At 32.5% G+C, this 22877-nt stretch overlaps 1 protein-coding gene across 1 annotated transcript in view; it reads left to right on the top strand.

Moving 5' to 3' along the window:
* The window catches only part of ARID2 (AT-rich interaction domain 2), a 164703-nt gene that overhangs the window by 71814 nt on the left and 70012 nt on the right, over positions 1–22877 (top strand). Inside the window, exons 4-6 of the mRNA XM_041735582.1 lie at positions 11107–11240; positions 18824–19042; positions 22411–22478. Of these exons, the coding sequence (XP_041591516.1) occupies positions 11107–11240; positions 18824–19042; positions 22411–22478 (421 nt within the window). The remainder of the gene's footprint in view (positions 1–11106; positions 11241–18823; positions 19043–22410; positions 22479–22877) is intronic.

The following is a 22877-nucleotide window of genomic DNA, read 5'->3' on the forward strand; positions in this document are numbered from 1 at the left end:
GGGGAGGACTGTGGTGATAAATTGGGAGTAGAGGTATAAGTATGATCTCATCCTTTTATAGAGATACAGAAATGGATTTATACATACTAATAAATATACAGAAAGGGCCTGGAAGAAAGATACCTCTATAAGCAGTGAGCATACCTAGTGTCCAGATAGTGGTTTCTCAATACCATTCCTCATTAAAATGAAGCAGTGTTCCTTGGAGAAAAAGGTGTTGCTAGTATAGAAGTGGGGAAAATAAAGGTAAGCCTGCTGTATCTTATGCCATAAAGCAAGCAGCTGCCCAAAAAATGATTGGGACACATCAAAAGATAGAGGAGCTGGCTTGAAAGGGCTCCCACTAGCCAAATCTGGGACACTTTGAGCATTAGAGTAAATAATAATAATAGGAATATAATGTTTATGAAATAATCCATGATGTAAATAAATGAATGAATGGGAGAAGATGGAAAGAGATCACTTACGGTAGAATGAATGCCAACTAATGTGGAAAGAATAATGGTGTTGAGAAAAATTACCATTGCAGTGATAATTGATTCAGGCAAGAATCTTCAATGGATACTAAAACTAACGGGTGAAGGTTTGATTAGGAACGGGTTATTTACATAGCTTTGAAGTGCTCTCCCATTAAGTTACTTATTAATTTCCAAAAGGAAAGAGTAACTTCTTAGTGATTTACCCTAATAATTCCAAGTTTATGAAGTAATCAAAATTAACAGCACCATTATTGGGACATGATATACCTCCTTATAATACGCTAGGATACACATTCATTTCTGTGGTATTCCTGACAAAAGTGCATTCTCTGTATCTAATTTAATTATAAAGAAATCTCAGACAAACCTAAATGGATGGACTTTCTACAAAGTGACTGCTCTGTAGCCTTGAAAAATGTCAAGCTCATTAAAAACAAAGAGCAATAACTTAATTTTAAATAGTTCAGAAAACAGAAAGGGGTGGTATTGCAGTGGTATGGGTGTGTGCATGTGTGGACAGAGGGAGGAGGAGAGATTGAGAAAATGAGAACATGATAAAGCAAATGAACAACATATAAACAGTTGGTATATCTGGATTAAAGGCATAAGGGTTGTTTGTACTATTCTTCTGACTGTTAAGTATGGAATTATATCAATATACAAATCGTCTTAAAGGATTCAAAGCCCACAGAGTTTGGAAATTTTTTAAGAGTTTTGAAAAATTCTCTTTCCTAAAGCAATGTAGATACGAAGGTTTCAATGTATGATACATGCACAGTATTTTCAACAACAAGATCATGTCATGGAAGGAAAATTATTTTTAAAAACCATCCTTTTAGGGCACTTGGGTGGCTTAGTTCATTAAGCATCAGACTCTTGGTGTTAGCATCAGGTCATGATCTTGGAGTTGTGGGATTGAGCCCTGTGGCAGGCTCCCTGCACAGACAGGAGTCTGCTTGACATTCTCTCCCTCTGCCCCTCTCCCATGCTCACGCATACGCTTTCTCTCTCAAATTTTTAACATCTTTAAAAAAAAAATAAAATAAAAAACATCCTTTTCCTGGCTGGCTCAGTAGAGTATGTGACTCTATATCTCAGGCCGAAAGCCCAAGCCCCACATTGGGCATGAATGAAGCCTACTTAAAAATAAAACAAAAATATCCTTTTTAAGAAAATGCTCTCTCCATAGCATTAAGTTCTTTTCTTAAGTAATTACTTTCTATTCATTGTTAAAATTTTTCTTTCACTTTAAAGGGTTGATTAGATGTCCTTTTGTTTTCTAAATTACCTGTTAGGTAAGATAACTGCTCATCACCTACTGCTATCATGAGAAAAGTGAACAAATCTGGGACTTTTTAAAAAGTGAAGTGTGTAACACTCAAGATTGGCAGCACTTTTAAGTACTCTTCACTAGGATAGCCATTTAACCTCCCTAGTACAAAATATTTTTCTTAATCAGTTCACATCTCATTATGAAATATGCTTGAATATTTTTCTGTATTTCAAAGACCTTGTTTTTATATATATCATTGACCTCACTGAAAAATCATCCTGAAGCATTTTTGGCACTTTTGACTTAAGCTTCTTTGCTGCATTATCCTGCCTGTAAATGATGCAGTAAAATGCTTTTTACATGTCTCATAATCTTCCCTTTTCCCCTTCCCTCTGCCTGCTCTTTCATCTTCTTCAGTTCCCTACCCCCTACTTCTTCTTTCCTCTTTCCCTTAAAGCAGCTGCTGCTTCATTTTGGCTTTAAGTAGAATTAACATGTTTTCCTGAACACTTTTTTTCTAAAATCATTTGCTTTTGAGAATATATCCTCTCTGGTACAGCTTTCCTTTAATGACTCACCAAAAAGTAGTTCTTTGTGAATTTCATTTTTGAAAGAGAATCTAGGAAATACTTATAAGCTCAGATATGTTAGAAACATCTGTACTTGAATTCAGCTATATAGAAAACCTCCCACGCAATATAATTTGCCTTAATCCTTGTTTTTTCAACTCCTCAGTTGTGTTTTCTTACCATTTCTTAACAGTATTTGTTTTGTTGACATATTTTTCATATATTAATTTAGCCATTTTTATCATGAGAAAATGAAGATATGTTTCCTCAGTGATACGGATTTTGGCCATTAAAAGATTTATCAATACACTTGCTTGAAATAATATTTATTTTTAAATTTTAAAATGTTTTGACTGAATTCCTATGACTTGAAAATATTACTGAGAAATATGTAGGGCTTATTTATCTTCAAAATCTGAGTAGTTTTAAACATCTTAGAAATTGTCAGTAACATAAAAAGTATATAACATTAACCTAGGACAGGGTTCATCATCAATGTTAATGTTAATCCACATAAAGGTATTTATTTTTTTGATAATTTATAAAATTTTTGGCCTGCTTTTATATCTGATCACATTGTGATGGTTTTTACTTCATAGTACGATTGACAATACAATGAGCTCATGTTAAAAGTGTCAGCTTTGCTTTTTTTCTTGTTTTATTTTGCTACATTATTCAAATTGTGGCTTTTCAGAAATCTATTTAATCTTTTTTTGTGGGAGTCTAATTAAAATTAGATAATATTATCTTTAAATCCCCTAAAACCTAGACATACATAGACATTATTAGTACATAATGATTAAGATTCCGCTGGTCAGAGAGTAATGAGTGAAAGAGGATTCCACTCTTAGCCCCTCCACATTGTCTCACATTGGATGAGTTAACATATGGACTATCCAGTAATGGAGTGAGCAAGGGAGGGAGGAGGAAGTGTGGATCTATAAATTAAATGTCTCTCCTTATTGGAGTATTTTGTTTGTGTACCCCATTTTCAAGGGTACTCTTCTCCAGAAGCAAGTACCCTGGGTCAAGTTGAGGTATAATATTCTGAGAAAACCTGTGTTGGAAGGTAGATAAGGAAGCCTTTGTTTTGTATGGTACAACCAAGGTGGCCATATGAGACATCTAAAAGCAGCAGTATTCTAGAATTCTTCATTAACTAACTTTTTTTCAATGAAGCATAGATGCTTCATTTTATTAAGTAACCTTTGGCATCCATTGTTTAGATAATACTCTTTTCTTGATCTATAAGTGAGAATAACGTTATAAAATCTTTAGTACTGAACTATTACTGGATTTCTGTAACAAAGTCTTGATATGTGTTTATTAACATATATTAATAGATTGCTTTTTCCAATTTTATATATATAGTCTTTTTTTAATCTGTAGTTTTTATAAAATTTGTCAGATTTTACTGGATTACAGTTATCAGGGAGCTTTTCTTTGTGGTTTTAGCACCCACTTGTCTATTGCTAAAAAATATATTTAAAATTTTTTCTTGTTTATGATTTATGTAAATGCAATCATGTAATCTTTGGAAATGATTTTTTTTTACTTCACAATTTGTTGGTGATGGCTACTTGAATCGCTCCCATGTTAGTTTACTAATTTTCACTGCCATATAATATTTCATTGCATGAGTGTGCCACAGTGTTTTTATTTATACTATCATTAATGAATATTTGGGTTGTTTCCAGTTTTTACTGGGCTAATATGCCTAAGAATGTAATTAGCCGCATCACAGGATGATCTTTCTTTTCTCTTTTTCTCTGCATATTACATACATTAATATTTTTATATCCCTATAGTGATTTGGAAAGTAATTAGTCTGATTTTAATTATGCTGTTAAACACTTGGAAAAAGTGAGAAACACAGCTAAAAACATATTTTCCTTAATTTTAACAATGACAACCCATCTTGTTCAGTCTTTATAGGCAACAGAGTACAGTTTTAATACTTCCTCCCACTACTTCTTTGTCTTTTAAAAAGTTCCTGAACTTCATATCAGGAGTATTTTTTTCAAATTATTTTAATAGTTCTGTATTTTTATGTTCTTTCGTAACCAGTGGCATTTGTATTCTCTTTTGTAATGTGATAGTTATGATTGAGACTGATATTTTAAATGGTTTTGGGCATGTTATCAGTCATCTGCATTGCTATTTAACTATTTCTTAATTTTTATTAATCTATCTATTAGAGTATAGTTTTTCTTAAGAGATTTTGTTTATTTGAGAGACAGCAAGAATGAGAGCGCACACGTGCGAAAGAGAGAGAGAGGGGGCACACAAACAAAGGGAGAGGGAGAAGTAGATTCCCTGCTGATCAGAGAGCCTTGATCCTATGACCCTGGGATCATGACCTGAGCTGAAAGCAGGTGCTTAACCAACTGAGCCACCAAGACACCCCTCCATTAGAGTATAGTTAGTTGACCCTTGGACAACATGATTTGAACTGCACAGGTTCACTTATATGTGGATCTTTTGTACAGTACTATAAATGTATTTTCTCTTCCTTGTGATTTTCTTTTTTCTTTCTTTTTGTTTTAAGATTTTATTTATTTATTCATGAGAGACACAGAGAAAGAGGCAGACATAGGCAGAGGGAGAAGCAGGCTCCTTGCAGGGAGCCCAATGAGGGACTTGAACTCCTGACCTGGAATCAATGCCCTACGCCAAAAGCAGATGCTCCACTGCTAAGCCACTCAGGCATTCCTTCCTTGTGATTTTCTTAATATCATTCTCTTTTCTCTGGCTTATGTTATTGTAAGAAAACAGTATATAAAACCTATGCAAAATGTGTCAATCTACTGTACATGTTATTGGTGAGGTTTCTGATCAACAAGCTATTAGTAATTAAGTTTTTGAGAATTCAGAAGTTATATGCAGATTTTTGACTGTATAGGAATGAGTGCCCCTAACCCCTGCATAGTTCAAGGGTCATTTGTACTTAATTTGAGTGGTATTTTTTTCCATGGGCTATGTGTTGCTATATCCTGAGTCCTTGCATATCTTTACAAATGAATTTCAATTGTCTTAGTTGAGCAACATGATTACGTAGGGATTTCTTATGAAATAACTTTCCTCCCCCCAGTTCTAATATTTGCTTGTTATCTTCTAGCTGTTAATTTTGAAGAGAAATCAAAGTCTAGTCCAGCTGTTCTATGTAACTTTTGGGGAGTAGCAGTCGTTCTGAATATTTCTAGGAATCTTTATCTTTGAAGCTTAAATCTTTTATCAGAATATATCTGATTATTTTTCCCTTTAAATTAATTTTTGCTTGGTGGTCCATGTACCCTGACATCCCAGCTCCAGGGAGCTTTTTGATGTACACATTACATATTTTAGCTTAAGAAATTCTTTTATTATGTCAGTGATTATCATTTCTGTTCCATTTATTCTGGTCTTTCCTTCAGGACCAGCAGGTATTTTTTCTTGTCTTTTTTGTTCTTTGATCTGTTTGATCCCCTGTTTATCATATATCTCTCATTTTTATCTACCAGTTTCATTAGTTCTTTTCTCCATATGACAAGTTTCTCAAGCCTGTCTTCTGCCTTACCCAGGTGATCTTCTACATTGTCATATCATTCTTTCATGTCCTCCTTTTGAGGGGGTAATCCTGGTCAAAGAAATTTCATTACTTTTATAGTTTCCAAGTCACCACATTTGATTTGTGCCTGGTGTGTTTATAAAGCATATCAATCGAGACCCAGTTGCTTGAAAACACTTGATGACAGCCTTTCTATGCTTATGCTTTTCATAGGTGCCCCGCACCCCTGAGGTCTTTGGGTTAATCTTGACAAAGAAGGTGTAGGTGAAATTTATTTTAAAAATTTTTTTAATTTAAATTCAATTTTTAATGTATCGCATATTATTAGTTTTGGAGGTAGAATTTAGTGATTCATCATTTGCATATAACACCCAGTGCTCATTACATCAAGTATTCTCCTTAATGCTCATCACCCAGTTTACCCTCATCCACCTCCCCTCCAGCAACCCTCAGTTTGAGTTTCTTATGGATTATCTTCCTCTCTGATTTTGTCTTATTTTTCCTTGCCTTCTCCTATGTTCATCTATTTTGTTTCCTAAATTCCACATATGAGTGGAATCATATGGTATTTGTATTTCTGACTTATTTTTTGTAGCATAATACCCTCTAGTTCCATCCACATTATAAAATTTCATTCTTTTTGATGGCTGAGTGATATTCCATCGTATTTATATACCACATCCTCTTTATCAGTTCATCTGTCAGTGGACATCTAGGCTCCTTCCATAATTTGGATATTGTGGACATTGCTGCTATAAACATTGGGGTGCATGTACCCTGTAAGGTGAAATTTATAAAGGACTTTGCCTCCCTGCAGTACCACTGAGCTCAACTCAACTTTATAGAAGTTCTTTTTTAGATAACTGATACTCTGGCTCCCATTATCAGATACATACTCACTTTGTATTCATTTCTTAGTAGCTGAAGGAAATCTAAATGAACTTTTCTTTTATATGTTTTCTTGCCTAGGATATCCTTCACTTTTCACTAGATCACATTAGTGTCTTAAGAAGTGTTTTGCAAGTTACTCTTGTGGATCCTTGAAGTTGCTTTTAATGAACCAGAAATTCTAAAAGTTTTTAACTTACAAATAATGCTGTATTCCTCTCTTTTTATTCTTTAGAGGTCATTGCAATTAGATTTAAGGGAAGAAATGAATATATGTCCTTGGACTGTCATCTTTAGCTAAAAACATTTCAAAAAGTTGCTATATTGAAGTGTTCCCAATCATATTCATTTGATTCTTTTTCTAGATCTAAGAATAATCAAGAGTTTTCTTGAATGTTGCTGTGGTTGTTAATGTTAATTTCCAAGAATTCTACCAAAGTATTTACAGTTGAAACTATATCTGGGAATTGCTTTAAAATAATATGATAGAGGATTGTGAAGATAATTGCATATAGATTTGGAATTTTATATCGTGAAAGTTATTTTTAATTTTTCAAGAGTTTAATTTCTTTCTTAGAAAAAAAAACTTTCTTTGAATTTTATTGTGGTTAGAGAACGTGCCCTATATATTTAATCTGACATTTATTATGGTTTTCAGTGTGAATTGATATATGACCAATTTTGTAATTTCCATGGAGTTTTGAAAAGAAATTTATTATATGTCTAATAAATCAATCTTACCAGTGATTATATTCAAATTTCGTACAACCTAATTTGTTTTTTTGTGTACTTAATCTGTCAGATATTACAAGAGGTTAAATTTTCCCGTATTCATAATAATACTGCCCATATTATTTGATGCTATTTTAAATGGACTCTTAAGCCACTACCCTGCATTGTATTTGTATTGATCACATTTATTAAGGTTTTTAATTAAATAGTACCATTTAAAATAATTTCTCTATTATATGCCATCTGTTCATAATTGCCTTCCTCTATATCTGTAACCTGTGACATAGAGGCTACCATAAAATAAATTAATGCTAAGTTGAAGAAAAAGAAGATAAAACTCATCCCACCTGAATCTGTTCCTATCTGGATTGCAATATTTTACCAGTGTTGAGTTAGATATGTAGTGTAGTCGGCAAATTACTGTAAGAACTCAGTAAATACTTACTTGATTAATATATTAAGTATTCAAAGTGATGTCATTGACTTTGAGAAGAGTGAAATGTACAATCTAGCTTTGTAATTTAATGAGTGAACACAAAATATCCTTCAGTGTATAAGCTCAAGGTTGTGATAGAGAAATCAGAAAACTTAAACTTTGAAATGTAACTCTGTATTTTAGCTGCTTTCTCTTATCTGTTATTATTTTTTAGTTTTTAGAAGTATATAACTCCTTTAAAAGCCAAAGACTTTGTGCTTGTTTATTAAGAGAAACAAGAGATCAAAACTGGGTGCCAAAACTTCTTAAAACTTTAAGAAGAAAGGTTGAGTCTTGGTTTGAAATATTTAATCATGACAGAACAAGTTGTGGTCCTCAAGCCAGAAACATAAAAATTTCAAAAACCTTATTAATTTACCTAAATCACAGACTTTGGGGGAGTGGAATTAAAAATCTGTTTGGAGGAATAGGGTAGAATGTGTCAAGGAACCGGAGGTCATATTCTTAACATTTTAAGAAAATTTGAATTATAAAGGGTTTCATGTATATAATACACTGTTTATTAATGAGTATATAGGGTTTGTATTGTTGTCAGGCACTCTATATTGCACTTCATTTTGGGTATTTGGGAGGGAAAAATCATATTTATGGTCCTTCTTTAGTAGTAATACTGTTTTCTCTCCTAGCTGTAATAAAAAACACAAATTTCATATCTGCTCTGCTCAATTATGACTAACAAATTTATAGAAAGTATCATAAACATTTAATAATGGAAAGTTTTTATTTTAAAATTATTTTGTTATTTTTATTATATTTAGATAAAAATTATTTAATAAAAATTATTTATCTTTAGTTTGTTTTTAACCTTTCCACAAGGAGTTCCATCAATTCTGAAAGACTATACTCTCTAAAATACCTGTCAGTACTATTGCTTGATTGATGTGAATAATCCCTCATTTGCAGAAAATATGCCACGTAATTTTTGAGCAGGTGTTTGTATCTATAAATTTATATATACTCTTCTTTTTTATGATATCTGCATTAGAAATCCAAAAAGAATCGGCTTGATTTATTTACCTATTTAAGTCCATTGTTGGTCTATCTTGGAGAGAGACTGCTTCTTTTTAATCATCCTTTTGTTTTGTTTTATGGTTTTATACTGTAAGTCTATATGCTGGGGGGACATCCCCAGGATCAGGGTGTAATGTGTGCAGCTGCATACTCTCCTCAATGTTCAAAGGTTATATCTGCATGTATGTCTCTACTTTAGTATGCTATGTCTCCAACAGTAAAGAAAAATGTTGGATTCGTTAGCTAGCAAACTGCCAGCTAGGAAAGAGTTCCTTGCTCAAATTGAGCTTATATGGAGAATTTAGAAGGAATGTAGAGGGACAGTTTAATTCCTTTCCAGGCTCAAAGATGTGAATTATTGTCCCTTGTAAAACTGAAAAAGGAAAATAAGGAATGGTAATGATTTTCTATGTCATTAGTTTTTATATTTGTAAAATTATAGTTTCCATTTATCCCACCTTGAAAGTTAAGGTTTGGTGCTCAAAATAATACTCAAAATAATACTTCTGAGATCATCGTATATCTTTATTGATAACCCCCTTTCCTCATCTCAGCTGTCTATAACTAAAAAGGAAAGGGGTGGGTAGCTGTAGGACTTTGAAAATAGCTACTAATGGGTTTGGTACCTGCTTGGATCAGGAATGGCTAAAGAGATGATCTGTAAAATAATCAAATCTAGATCTTTTCTGTGGTAAATATAAGTCCTAATCAGCTCAGCTTCTAATCTGTGAAGTGTAGTAACAAGTTTGTTAGCTACAGTGTTGTATTTAACAAGAGTTTGACTTGTTTCCCTATTTTAAAAGTTCACTTGGAAATCTTATTATAAACAGGTAGGTTGAGAATTCAGAAATCTAATTAATGTCAAGAGGATTAATCAGGGGTGCCTAGATGGCTCAGTCAGATGAGCATCCAGCTTTTGATTTTGTCTTAGGTCACATCCTCATGGGTAGTGGCATCCAGCCAGCATGGGGCTCTGTGCACGGTGAGGAGTCAGCTTAAAGATTCTCTCCCTCTGCCCTTCCCCTCATTTGTATGCTTGCTCGAGTGCTCGCGCGCGCTCTCTCTCTCTCTCCATCCCTCAAGTAAATAATCTTTTTTAAAAAAGAGGATTGGTATGCCTGGGTGGTTCAGTTGGTTAAGAGTCTGCCTTTGGCTTGGATCATGATCCTGAGGGTCCTGGAATCAATCCCTGCATCAGGCTCCCTGCTCAACGGGGAGTCTGCTTCTCCCTCCCTCCACTCTCCTCCCCTAACTCATGCATGCATGTGGGTGTGCCCTCTCTCCTAAATAAATAAAATTTTAAAAAATTAAAAATTAATACAGTAGGGGATATAGGAACTATCTTATAAATTAGTTAAAATACATTAGGCCATCACTTTTGGATGGGAATTTATTTAGAACGAGCATACCATTTCCAATGTCTGTCCAGAGAAAAATATTCAAATAAGTGCACAGATTAAGCTTATTGCTGTTGCATGATTTGTAACAGCAAAAATCAAAACTGAAAGTAGTTAAGTATATCATTAGAGATCTAGTTAAATTATTATGTATGAATAGGGTCAAATATTATATAGCTGTTAAGAAAAACTGAGGCAGTATTAATGTATTGACATACTTAGATCTCTAAAATATATTGTAAATAAAATTAGGCACAGAAAATAATATGTATTCCAGTATGTACATGAATCTGGTGAGTGGTTATCTCTGGTGATTGAGATTCAGCGTGACCAAAGGTTAGAGAATATCATTTTCACTTGGCTTTTAAGTGACCTTGGCTTTTAAGTGACCATTAAGTGACCAGTAAGTAGAATGTTCTCCCATTCATGTACATGGATTTGTTCTTTGATATTACCTAGTTTTGTATGTTTATTTGAGTTAGTGGTCTGTTTTTTTCTAAAAATATAAAATCACTTTAGAAGTATTGCATGATTTTTGTCTGCAGTATCACTATTGAAGTGACTGTTTCACTAATATCAGAGATTTATGGTATCTTATTTTTTTTAATTTTGGGCCTCGGGAAGGAAAACAGATGCACGTGGTACAAGTTAAAAGATAAGAGATAAGATATAAATCTATTTGTAAAAGTCTGTTGTATTGTTTTTCTATTTCAGTTACCTAGAAAAGTACGAGAAAGTTCATCATTTTGGGGAGGATGATGATGAGGTACCACCAGGCAATCCAAAGCCACAGCTTCCTATTGGTGCAATTCCATCTTCCTACAATTACCAGCAACACAGTGTGTCAGGTAAATATCATTAAAAATTGTCCAGTTATGAATTTGGAAAATAACATCATCCATTGAATTAATTCTTTACTTTGCACATGTAACTGTGAAAGACCAACATCTATTGGTATCAGGGCCCTTTCTGTAATAGGCTGTATACGATTTTTAGTTGCAGGAATTTTCAGAGTTACAAATACCTGTAAATTTCAAGTGAAGTTTTTTCCTTTTTTTTTTTTCTTTTTTTTGACTGATGGTCAGTTTAATTTGAATAGTTACTAAAATAAGAAGAAAGTCATGTAGGATTAGAGAGGCCAAGAATACTCAGCATTTACTAGATTTTCTACAATTGCTGGAATTCCAAGCATCAAAATTCCTCAAAAATATTTCTTACTATTTGAGTTTTTTTTCCCCCATGGTACCAGGAATAAGATTTTTTTTTTTCATGTAAGTCATTCTTAACAATGGTTAAAGAGGAATCTGCAGCTAAAAAGAGCAGGACTCAAATTGAAAATAATTAGGTTGAGAGTTTAATAAAATGTTATTGAGGCAGAGTAGATGGGGGTTCCTCTGTAGTAGCTTTGAGTGTTGGGACTGTGATGACTAGGAAGAGATCTCAGAAGAAACAAGCCTCTTCAGTCACCAACATTTGGCCTAAAAAAAAAAGGAGATACAACTTTTTTAAGGCTGTGTTGTTGATAAAACATAATTTTCTAGATAATTTATTATTCTTCATTGGTTCTAATCCTAGCCTCTTTTTTTTTTTTTTAAAGATTTTATTTATTTATTCATGAGAGACACACACACACACAGAGAGAGAGAGTCAGAGACAGAGACATAGGCAGAGGGAGAAGCAGGCTCCATGCAGGAGCCTGATGCGGAACTCAATCCCGGGACTCCAGGATCATGCCCTGGGCCAAGGCAGGCACTAAACCGCTGAGCCACCCAGGGATCCCCTTGTCCCAGCATCTTATAGATAATCACTAGATTTTAGCTCTCTCGTGTCAGTATCATTTTATTCTCCATTATTTATTTTCAAAGTTTTTTTCACTTTGAATTTGACTCCATATTTCTTCCTCAACCTGTAGTAACTGAAAAAACAGAATCTCCTAGAATCTGATCATTACTAGAAGAGGCTTTATCATCTAATGTTTTTGTATAATGGAGATGGGAGTTGGTGATGAGTACAAACCAAACCTCACTTTATTTTTAATACGTAGTTTATTATCCAGGAACCAAGGTTAAATTAAACGAGAACATTTTAAGTCACCGTGTAGAAAATCTTGCTAATAGTTTAAGCTGATAAAATGGAGTGATTTATTAAGTGATATACCCTCTGTTCCTAAAAAGGGCTAATGTGATCATTATTAAATTCAAGGATATTATAGAGGATATTCCTGCATTGAATGAGACATAATTATACTAATGGTCTTTAAGACCATTTTTAGCTTTATATAACTCTGTGTTGTTGCTATATTACAGTAATAGCAGAACTATTCAGTTTCTTGTCTACTGTTATGGCTTCCCAAATTGACCCATTTCTCCTCTTGATCATATTTAAAATGAAATGTTTTCTGGATCTGTTTTTTCTTTCCTTTCCTTCCTTAAATTAGAAACTGATTACCTCAAGAAAAAAGATGTGAAATATTTCTGGTATTTCAGAAACCTAATGAAAGTCATTGATGGAGTTATACAAGTTAAGGGAATAACAGAATTGCTTAACTTGGTGTTAGAATAACTCCTTTCTGATATGCTGTCATATATATGTCTTCCTTTTTATTATTTATTTTTAGAATAAGTTTTTTAAATTTTATTAAGTTCAGTTAATTAACATATAATTAACATATAATGTATTACTGGTTTCAAAGGCAGAGATAAGTGATTCATCAATCATATAATACCTAATGCTCATTGTATCATGTGCCACCCAGTTACCCTGCTCCCCGACCTCTCTCCCTTCCAGCAATCCTCAGTTTATTTCCTATGATTAAGAGTCTCTTGTGGTTTGTCCCCATCTCCAATTTCATCTTGTTTTATTTTTCCTCTCTTCCCTATGATCCTGTTTTGTTTACTAAATCCCACATAAGAGTGAGATCATATGGGATCCCTGGGTGGCGCAGTGGTTTGGCGCCTGCCTTTGGCCCAGGTCGCAATCCTGGAGACCCGGGATTGAGTCCCACGTCAGGCTCCTGGTGCATGGAGCCTGCTTCTCCCTCTGCCTGTGTCTCTGCCTCTCTCTCTCTCTCTCTCTCTCTCTGTGTGTGTGTGTGTGTGTGACTATCATAAATAAAAAAATTTTAAAAAAAGAGTGAGATCATATGATAATTGCCTTTCTCTGATTGACTAATTTCACTTAGCATAATATCCCCTAGTTCCATCCACATCATTGTAAATGGCAAGGTCTCAAATTTTTGATGGCTGAGTAGTGTGTGTGTGTGTGTGTGTGTGTACACACACCACATCTTCTTATCCATTCATCTATTGATGGCTGTTTCTGTTATGTGGCTATTATGGACATTGGGTTGTATGTGCTCCTTTGGATCACACTACATTTATCACTTTGGGGTTAATACCAAATAGTGCAATTGCTGGGTCAGCTTTATTTTTAACATTTTGAGGAACCTCCACAATGTTTTCCAGAGTTGGCTGCACCGGCTTGCAGTCCCACCAGCAGTGTAAGAGGGTTCCCATTTCTTTGCACCTTGCCAACATCTGTTGTTTCCTGACTTACTAATTTTTAGCCATTCTTGAGTATTTTTTCATGTGTCTAAAGCTCATTATAGATTCTGGATACTAGCCCTTTATCTGATGTATCATTCGCAAATTTGGTTTTGTCAGCTATTTCCTTTGTTGTACAAAAGTTTTTTATCTTGATGATGAAGTCCCAGTAGTTCATTTTTGCTTTTGTTTCCCTTGCCTTTGGAGATGTATCTAGCAAGAATTTGTGGCTGCTGAGGTCAAAGAGGTTGCTGCCTGTGTTTTTCTCTAGAATTTTGATGGATTCCTGTCTTTCTTTTAGGTCTCATCCATTTTGAATCTATTTTTGTGTATGGTGTGAGAAATGGTCCAGTTTCATCTTCTACATGTGGCTGTCCAATTTTCCCAACACCATTTATTAAAGAGACTTTTTTTTTCCAATGGATACTTTTTCCTGCTTTGTCAGAGATTAGTTGACCGTAGAGTTGAGGGTCCATTTCTGGGCTCTCTATTCTGTTCCATTGATCGATGTGTCTGTTTTTGTGCCAGTACCATACTATCTTGATGATTATAGCTTTGTCACAGAATTTAAAGTTGGAATTGCGATGCCACCAGTTTTGGTTTTCCTTTTCAACAATCCTTCGGCTATTTGGGGTCTTTTCTTCTTCCATACAAATTTTAGGATTTTTTGTTCCAACTCTGTGAAGATAGCCCATGGTATTTTGATAGGGATTGCATGGAATATATAGATTGCTCTAGGTAGCTTAGACATTTGAACAATATTTATTCTTCCGATCCATGAGCATGGAATGTTTTTTCATTTCTTTTTGTCTTCCTCAATTTCTTTCATGAGTGTTCCATAGTTTTCTGAGTACAGATCTTTTGTCTCTTTGGTTTTGGGTACAATTGTAAATGGGATTGACTCCTTAATTTCTCTTCTGTCTCATTGTTAGTGTATAGAAGTGCAACTTATTTCTGTGCATTGATTTTTATATCCTGCCAATTTGCCAAATTTTTATATGAGTTCTAGCAATTTTGTGGTGGAGTCTTTTGGGTTTTCTGTATACTGTATCATGTCATCTGCAAAGAGTGAGGGTTTGACTTCTTTGTCGATTCAGATGCCTTTTATTTCTTTTTGTTGTCCTACAGAATATTTGTGACTACATCTTTTCTTTTTACTTTCTTTTTAGGTTTGGACGAATGTGTGTGTATCACGAGACATTTATATTGTTAATATTAAGAAAAACTATTCTAAAATATTTTTTGTATATTGTTTGGAGTTGGATTTGCCTAAAATATTTTGAAATAATAAATTTCAATAGACAGCTTTTAGGACATTTAGTATAGAGTGCTATTTTACTTGTTATAATATTGATAGAATATGGAACCAAAGTTTCCTAAAAGATACTGACTCTGGCTTTAAGTGGCCAAAAAAAATATTGAGCAGATTTTGCCTGGAGTTTTAGGACTATTAAATACTAGCATCAATATTTGACAGTTTTGTCTCTTATTTGCACGTTTTTCATGCTTTTCCTTGCCATAAATACCTAATCCTTTGTTTTCCTTCTTTCTCTGTTGTGTGTTGCTGTGTATTGATTTTGATGCAGTCAGTTCTGCAGAATTATGGGGTAGATTGTTTAAGGAAATTTTTGTTCATCTTCTCTTACATTTTAAAATAAAAATAAATTTATATGCATAAAAATAAAAATTAAAAAAATTATATGCATTATCATTAGTAGAAAAATTGTAGGGATCCCTGGGTGGCGCAGCGGTTTGGCGCTTGTCTTTGCCCCAGGGCGCGATCCTGGAGACCCGGGATCGAATCCCACATCAGGCTCCCGGTGCATGGAGCCTGCTTCTCCCTCTGCCTATGTCTCTGCCTCTCTCTCTCTGTCTGTGACTATCATAAATAAATAAAAATTAAAAAAAATTTAAAAAAAAAAATTGTGAAAGGTAAAGTTGACATATGACAACTCATTGACATTGTAGAATTTCAGAGCTAACCAAGGTATTAGTGATCATTAATCCAATCTAATCTGTTTGGTAAAAGGAGGTTAAGCAGTCTGTCCATTTTCATTTTTGTTGCTTGAATTTGGAAAAGTTTTATACAGGATGATTTTTTTTTTTAAGCTTTATCAGTTTTAGGGAAAGATTTCCCTTTAATCCTCCATATTTTAATAGACATTTAGTCTATAATAATATTACCAATAATGGAAAAGAGTGTATTGTATAATTTCTACAGCATGCCAGCAACAATTCTCCCTTTCCTTTAAACTGAAAACAAAGAGAAATGATTGCCTCAGATTAAGTTTGTCAGCAGTGATCCATTTGTATAAACTGTCAATCAAAAATGTTGAAAATAAATTTCTAATCCCATATCAATTATAAAATTGTAGCTGTTCAGTCATATATTTCCTTGGGGAAGGGAAGGGATCTTAAAATCTTATGAGCAGTTTCTTTTACATTATGTTAGAAATCTTTAACAAGCCTGATATAGTTAAAGGACTTCTCATAATTATCATATTTATTTATTGTATTGTAATTGGAGATCTCTTTGGCAAAGTCACTTAGGTAAGGATATACTGAATTGAGTATCTGGTGGCATCTTTCATTCTTCAGTAGTGAACAATAGCAATTCTAAGGTCATATTGAATGCACATAAACAAGACTGTGACAAACATTGAATATGAGTTCCCAGTTTTTTTCTATTCAGGCGATTTGTCGGGATCCCTGGGTGGCTCAGTGGTTTAGCGCCTGCTTTTAGCCCAGGGCACGATCCTGGGGTCCCGGGATCGAGTCCCGCTTCGGGCTCCTGGCACAGAGCCTGCTTTTCCCTCTGCCTGTGTCTCTGTCTCTCTCTCTCTATGTGTGTGTCATGAATAAATAAATAAATAAATCTTTTTTTTTTAAAAGAGATTTGTCTGAAAGTTTCTTGGAAGCTATAATTTAACTATTACTGAGACTTAATATCTCATCATCAATTTCAGTGTACAATATCGAAATATCAAAATCTGTTCCTATGTTCACAGTTTTGTTACCTTTTCTTCAAATTTTATGTTTATCTTATGTTATTAGAAATTTCATTTGTCAAGTTTGTAGAAAATGAACAATATATTATTCAGTTTTAAATATTATAAAGAATTGTGTCATAGTAATTTATAACTATTGTGGAACTTCTTTATCATTATATTATTGGAGAAATTCCTGTAATATTTTAGAATTAAAAGAGGTGTTAGCTTACTTGTCTAAGATGGGAAATAAAGAAAATTCTTTCCTATATGATTTTCTTTTGTGTCATGTTGTGATGATAGATCTCTTCTTGCAATCCATTTAGCAAGGTCTTAAAAAAATTCTTTAAAAAATTCATGTGTTCCTGAAATGTCTCTTCTAAAAGTTTTATTTTCCTCTTCCCATTAAACTAGTTATATCTTTATGTGAAAAATGTACTTGGATTATGTCTTGAGGTCATAGCTGCCAAGGCCTAAACTTCCCCAAGTAAGAGTCAGTATTTCTAGAAATATGATGTTTTCTTATATATTATGATAATATAATATATTAGTGTTTTATAAGCCCACTTCCCTACCTTCAAAGTGTTGAAGATATTTTAAGTTAATTGTCCTACAGAAAATCTTAGTTACCTCAGTTTAGGCAAAGATTTCTTAGGGCATGAAAGCATGAACCATAAAGGTAAAAATTTAAAAATCAGATTATCAAAAGTAAAACTTGTGCTCTTCAAAGACAACTGTTAAGAAAATGAAAAGCCACTATTTGGGAGAAAATATTTATTAAACATATATTACATAAATAACTCCCATTCAGAACATTTAAAATTGACAATATTAAAATGCTGGAAGAGATGCCAGGCACTCTGTACATTGCTGGTGGAAAGGCAAGATGTTATAAGCTACTTTGAAAACAGCTTCACAGTTTCTTACCAATTTAAACATATACTTATGTCCAGCAATCCACAAATAATAAGAAATATTTCTGCATGAAATTCTGCAATGAATGTTTATAGCAGCAGTGTTCATAAGTCCCAAAAACTGAACCAAATGTCCCTAGACTAGAGAATGGATAAACAAATTGTGTTGTACCCTTACTATAGCACCAAAAGAAACAAACTACTGAGACATGCATCAACATGGATATTGACCATGTTAATATCCAAACTACTGAGACATGCATCAACATGGATATTGACCATGTTCTTTCATTTTACTAAATGAAAGAAGTCAAGTATAAAAGACTACATATACTATGATTCCATTTATTTGTCATTTTGAAATAAAGTTACAGGAACAGAAAGTAGATCAGAGTTTGTGGGTAGAACAGGGGTTTAATTGCAAAAGAGCATAAAGAAACTTTTTGGGATGATGAAAATATTCCAGATCTTCACTGTGGTTGTGTCAAACTCATAGAACTAAAAAGCATGAATTTTACTCCGTTAATTATATTGCAGTAAATCTGAGCAAAAAATAATAATTCTCCTACAGTTAGATAAAGAAGGTAGGCAATGTATCTAAAATCATGATATTCTTAAAAATTTCAAAGGAACAAGTATCCCTGGCTTACAATATATAAAAACGAGAAATAGTCCCTTGAAGTACAAGAGTAAAAAGAGTACAGTACTTAAATTTAAATAATGATAAAATAATAATTGGTAATAATGATAAAAAAATAAATTGGGGTATTATACCCCAAGAGGGTATAATAGTAGTACATTTTTTTGTATTTTTAATACTTTTTGAAGAATATAATTTTAACTTAAGTTTAGAAAGTTGAACTCTTTAAGCTTCTACTCAATTTAAATTTTATAAAGGAAAACAAGCATCTGTCCTGTAATTGTAAGATATTAACCATAATGTTTTTTAATCCTTGATATACTTCAGGTGTTTTTATTTTTATCTTAGATTATCTGCGTCAAAGTTATGGGCTATCTATGGACTTCAATTCGCCAAATGATTATAATAAATTGGTGCTTTCACTGTTATCTGGACTCCCAAATGAAGTGGACTTTGCTATTAATGTATGCACTCTTCTATCAAATGAAAGCAAGCACGTCATGCAACTTGAAAAAGACCCTAAAATCATCACTTTATTACTTGCTAATGCTGGGGTGTTTGATGACAGTAAGTTTTAAACTGAACCTATTGTGTGATCATTCTATAAAGGTGTTAGGGATTTTTAAAAAAAAGATTTTTAAGGAGAAAAATTCTTTTTATTGGTATAATAGCATTCTTTATTTGCTTTTATTATATTAATGTGTTATTTAAGACAATGAATGTTTGGGTTTTTTTTTAAACCTTACATATTTTTGAATAGTAATGATCTCACTAGAACTTTGGAAATAAAAATCTTGGATTTTTCTTACAGTAGTTATATGGGTTTCTTGATGTTAGAAGATTGTTTGATACAATGTCCTGATAGAGAAAATTAGGGCCTGGAAGAAATTGTTTTTTGTTTTTTTTTTTTTCTAGTGTGTGGTTATAATTTTTAATTAAACAGTTTAAGTAAATGCACTTAAAAATTTGCTACCTAAATAAGAGTTTTCAAATATATCATGTCCTTTTTACTTGTAGTATTTGCCAATTGAAGATTTTTATATAAGTCAAATTCTTTATTTTCTGTGACATTCTCTCATTAAATCTAGGTTACTAAGACTAAATTTCTCATTTCTCTCATTGTAAGTTTAAAAGGGATTTAGAAAATATGTTTTGAGAACATGTAGAAAATATATTAGCTGAATGTTATGGATATAGTTTTTTCTTGCTAATAATCATCCCTCCTTCTATTCCAATGCCATTGTAACTTCTTTATTCCAGAAGTATATATTATTAAAGGATAAGGCATGGGGGTAATTCCTAGACTACATGAATCAAAAGCAAATTCTAAGTGTACATAGTCATAAGGAAAGAGGGATTTAATTTTTATCCCCTGGGGAAAAGATTCAGCAGTTCAAGACAAAACTACCATAATGTCTTCCCAACAATTCAGATATATTTGGGGGGAGGAAAGATAAGGTAATGACATATTAAAATTATTTTGTCATATAGAAACTATATAGCACAGTAGAGACAGTTTGAGAGAAAATTTCTTATATTTTATAGATTTATGACCATTGTTTTTATCTTTAAATAGCAACATGTTTGCAAATGAGTTCATTTTTCTGCAATTTGATTTGGGTCAAGTAGTATACTTTTCAAACATAATTTTATTTGGGACTGTCTAAGTAGGATTCCTTAGAATTTGACAGGTACTTCGGTTGTATGAAGACAATTTTGAAATGTTTAAACAAAAGTGAAATTAGTTTCTCACCCTGCCTGAAAGTCTCATTGGTTACCTGAGGGAGGAACAAAGTACTTCTCAGTTTATATCATAACTTTGGAGATGTAAATTTGATAGATTTGTCTCACTTTCATGTTCTGTGGTTCCTAATGTTTTGATCTTTTAAGAACGTCTTTTAGCATTTAATACAGAATAAAGTTAAAATTTTTCACATTTAGAAACCTTAAAATGAAGTTTTTAGAAAGATAATTCTCAAACCAGAACAATTTTAGTAGTCCTGGCCATTTAATCATTGAATAAGGATTACATATGTGTGTGTGTGTATATATATATATATATGTATATACATGTTACTATATATATGTGTGCATATATACATATATGCGTTTATGTGTGTGTATATATGTATATATATATGGTAAAAGTTTTCTTAGCAAATTTTGCTCTAAGGCATGACATTCTTCAGACCTAGTTGATCTTTCTGCATTTTTTAGTCACTTCTATTTATCTAAAAACCTAAATCATTATTCATTGTAGCAATCTAAAACTAATAATCTAGCAAATGATATTTAAGGAATATTACTATCATTCCAGTAGTCAGAAGTTTAAGAGTTCCAGAGTTCCAGAGTACATAGGGATTTTATGAAGACACTATACTTAAAACCGTGATTTGCATTAGGAAAATAAATACTTTGACTTTGAGGATTATCAATATATTTGATTTGGTTAGGCTTTTGAGAGGTTTTGATTTATTTCTTAGAGTATGGAATTTTAATAAGAGATAAAAGTAGATGACACTTCCTTTAGAAGGTGTGGAATGTTTATATTTTTTATGTGTATGAAGAAGTATAATAAAAATTCTATTTAACAAAAATTTTATTTTTCCATTTTATATTTCCATCCAGTATTCTTTTCCCAGTGAAGTTTTTCTTTATAAGGTTTTTTTCAGGACAAACAAATCCTTGTTTCTCTTTAGTGGTATGTGGGCTTCATTTTTCTAATTAAGCTGCTACTTATATGTAAGTTTGATATTTTATGAGATTCTTCTTTAGGACATAATAGCTTATTAAAAACTTTCACATCTATTTTATCATTTCCTCATGACTGTCTTATCAGTATTAAAATTCATTGATAAACTTAATTTATGTTAAAATTTACTCCTCACTCTTTTTAGTATGTTTTTCAATGAAAATTCTTATTCTAACCTAAATACTTCATAAACTTTATCTTACTTAATATTAAGGAAATATTAGGTCTGTACATAAAGGCATAATAAGATTATAAAGATTCAGTGAATCTACAACTGAAAATATATCCATTTGTTAGGTTAATCACAACACCTCCATTAAGGAGGCTTACTTTTGTTTTTTAAAGAATTCTTTTCACAAAACTAGTTTTTCTATTAACAATTGCCACTGTATAGTTTTCTGAAAGAAGTAGCTTTCATTACAGAATTAATATCATAGTTGATGAAAGCACTTCCCTAATTTTTAAAGGCAGATGGTTGGTTATGTATCACAGTTTAAGACATTTGTATCATACTGCTTTATTGTCTGGTCCCATAAACTGACAGTACCAGCCAGCAGCATAAAGGAGAAAAAATGATATAACATGTTCTTATATGCCTTAATCTTTGTTGTAGGGGGTTGGGGGAGTAGGGTATTATTAAGGTTTTGAATTGAATGATTTGATTTTTCTTCTAAAACAAATGTAAAGAAGCTATAGGCCTGAGTATGTTTCTTAAGGGAGGTTTCATTTGTGGGAATTATTTCCAAACAATGCCTTGCACTATATTTTTTGAAATATGTATTAGGCAATTATTTTTGAAATTAACATAAAGATTTAAGATTTTAAAAATCTGGCAACCTGATAGCATTAGCATTAGTTTGACTTTTTGATATTTTTCTTATCTACAAATGAAACCTAATGTAGAGTAACTTTTAAAGAACTCTTCATTTCCTTTCTTGGTTGTATAAATATTATAAAGATAAGTTCAGTAGTTTTGGTTTATAGAAAGACATGTTTCTTTAAATTCTGTAATTTAAAAAGCTGTATCAGAAGAGGTTATCATGATTGTATCATGTACTATGAAATAGTTTTTAACAAAGAAGATACTTAAGTGTATTTTTACTGTTTTTTCCCACATGCATCTATTAAGGAATTAAGTAAAAGAATAATTCCATTTTACTGAATATATTATTTATTCTTTTAGCTTTAGGATCCTTTTCTACTGTATTTGGTGAAGAATGGAAAGAGAAGACTGATAGAGATTTTGTTAAGGTAACTCACATAAAATATTAAACCATTGAATTACATATTGCCAAGGGCCAAGGATCAATGATTGCTCATCTTATACATGCTACCTATACTTTAATCTTTAGTATAATACATAAAGATACCTATTTAAAAGTTGCGACTGAGTAAAAAAATATTTTAAAAAAGCTAACAGATGAAATTCTGTTTTCATTATACATTGATTTCTGAAAATAATAAATCTGTAACAAAAGCAATAAATCTGAGAATACCTAGATTCTGAGCAGTATTCTAGCTAATTTTCTTAGGTTTGTTATCAGTTCACTTAATCACTCTTTAGTTGTGTCTAATATTTCACTTGCTTCATTTGTTAAATTTTATTTGTGTTTTACTTTTATTTATTTTTTAATGTAATGTCAAGATTTT

Source organism: Vulpes lagopus, chromosome 21 (assembly GCF_018345385.1).
Source record: "Vulpes lagopus strain Blue_001 chromosome 21, ASM1834538v1, whole genome shotgun sequence".
Lineage (NCBI taxonomy): Eukaryota > Metazoa > Chordata > Mammalia > Carnivora > Canidae > Vulpes > Vulpes lagopus.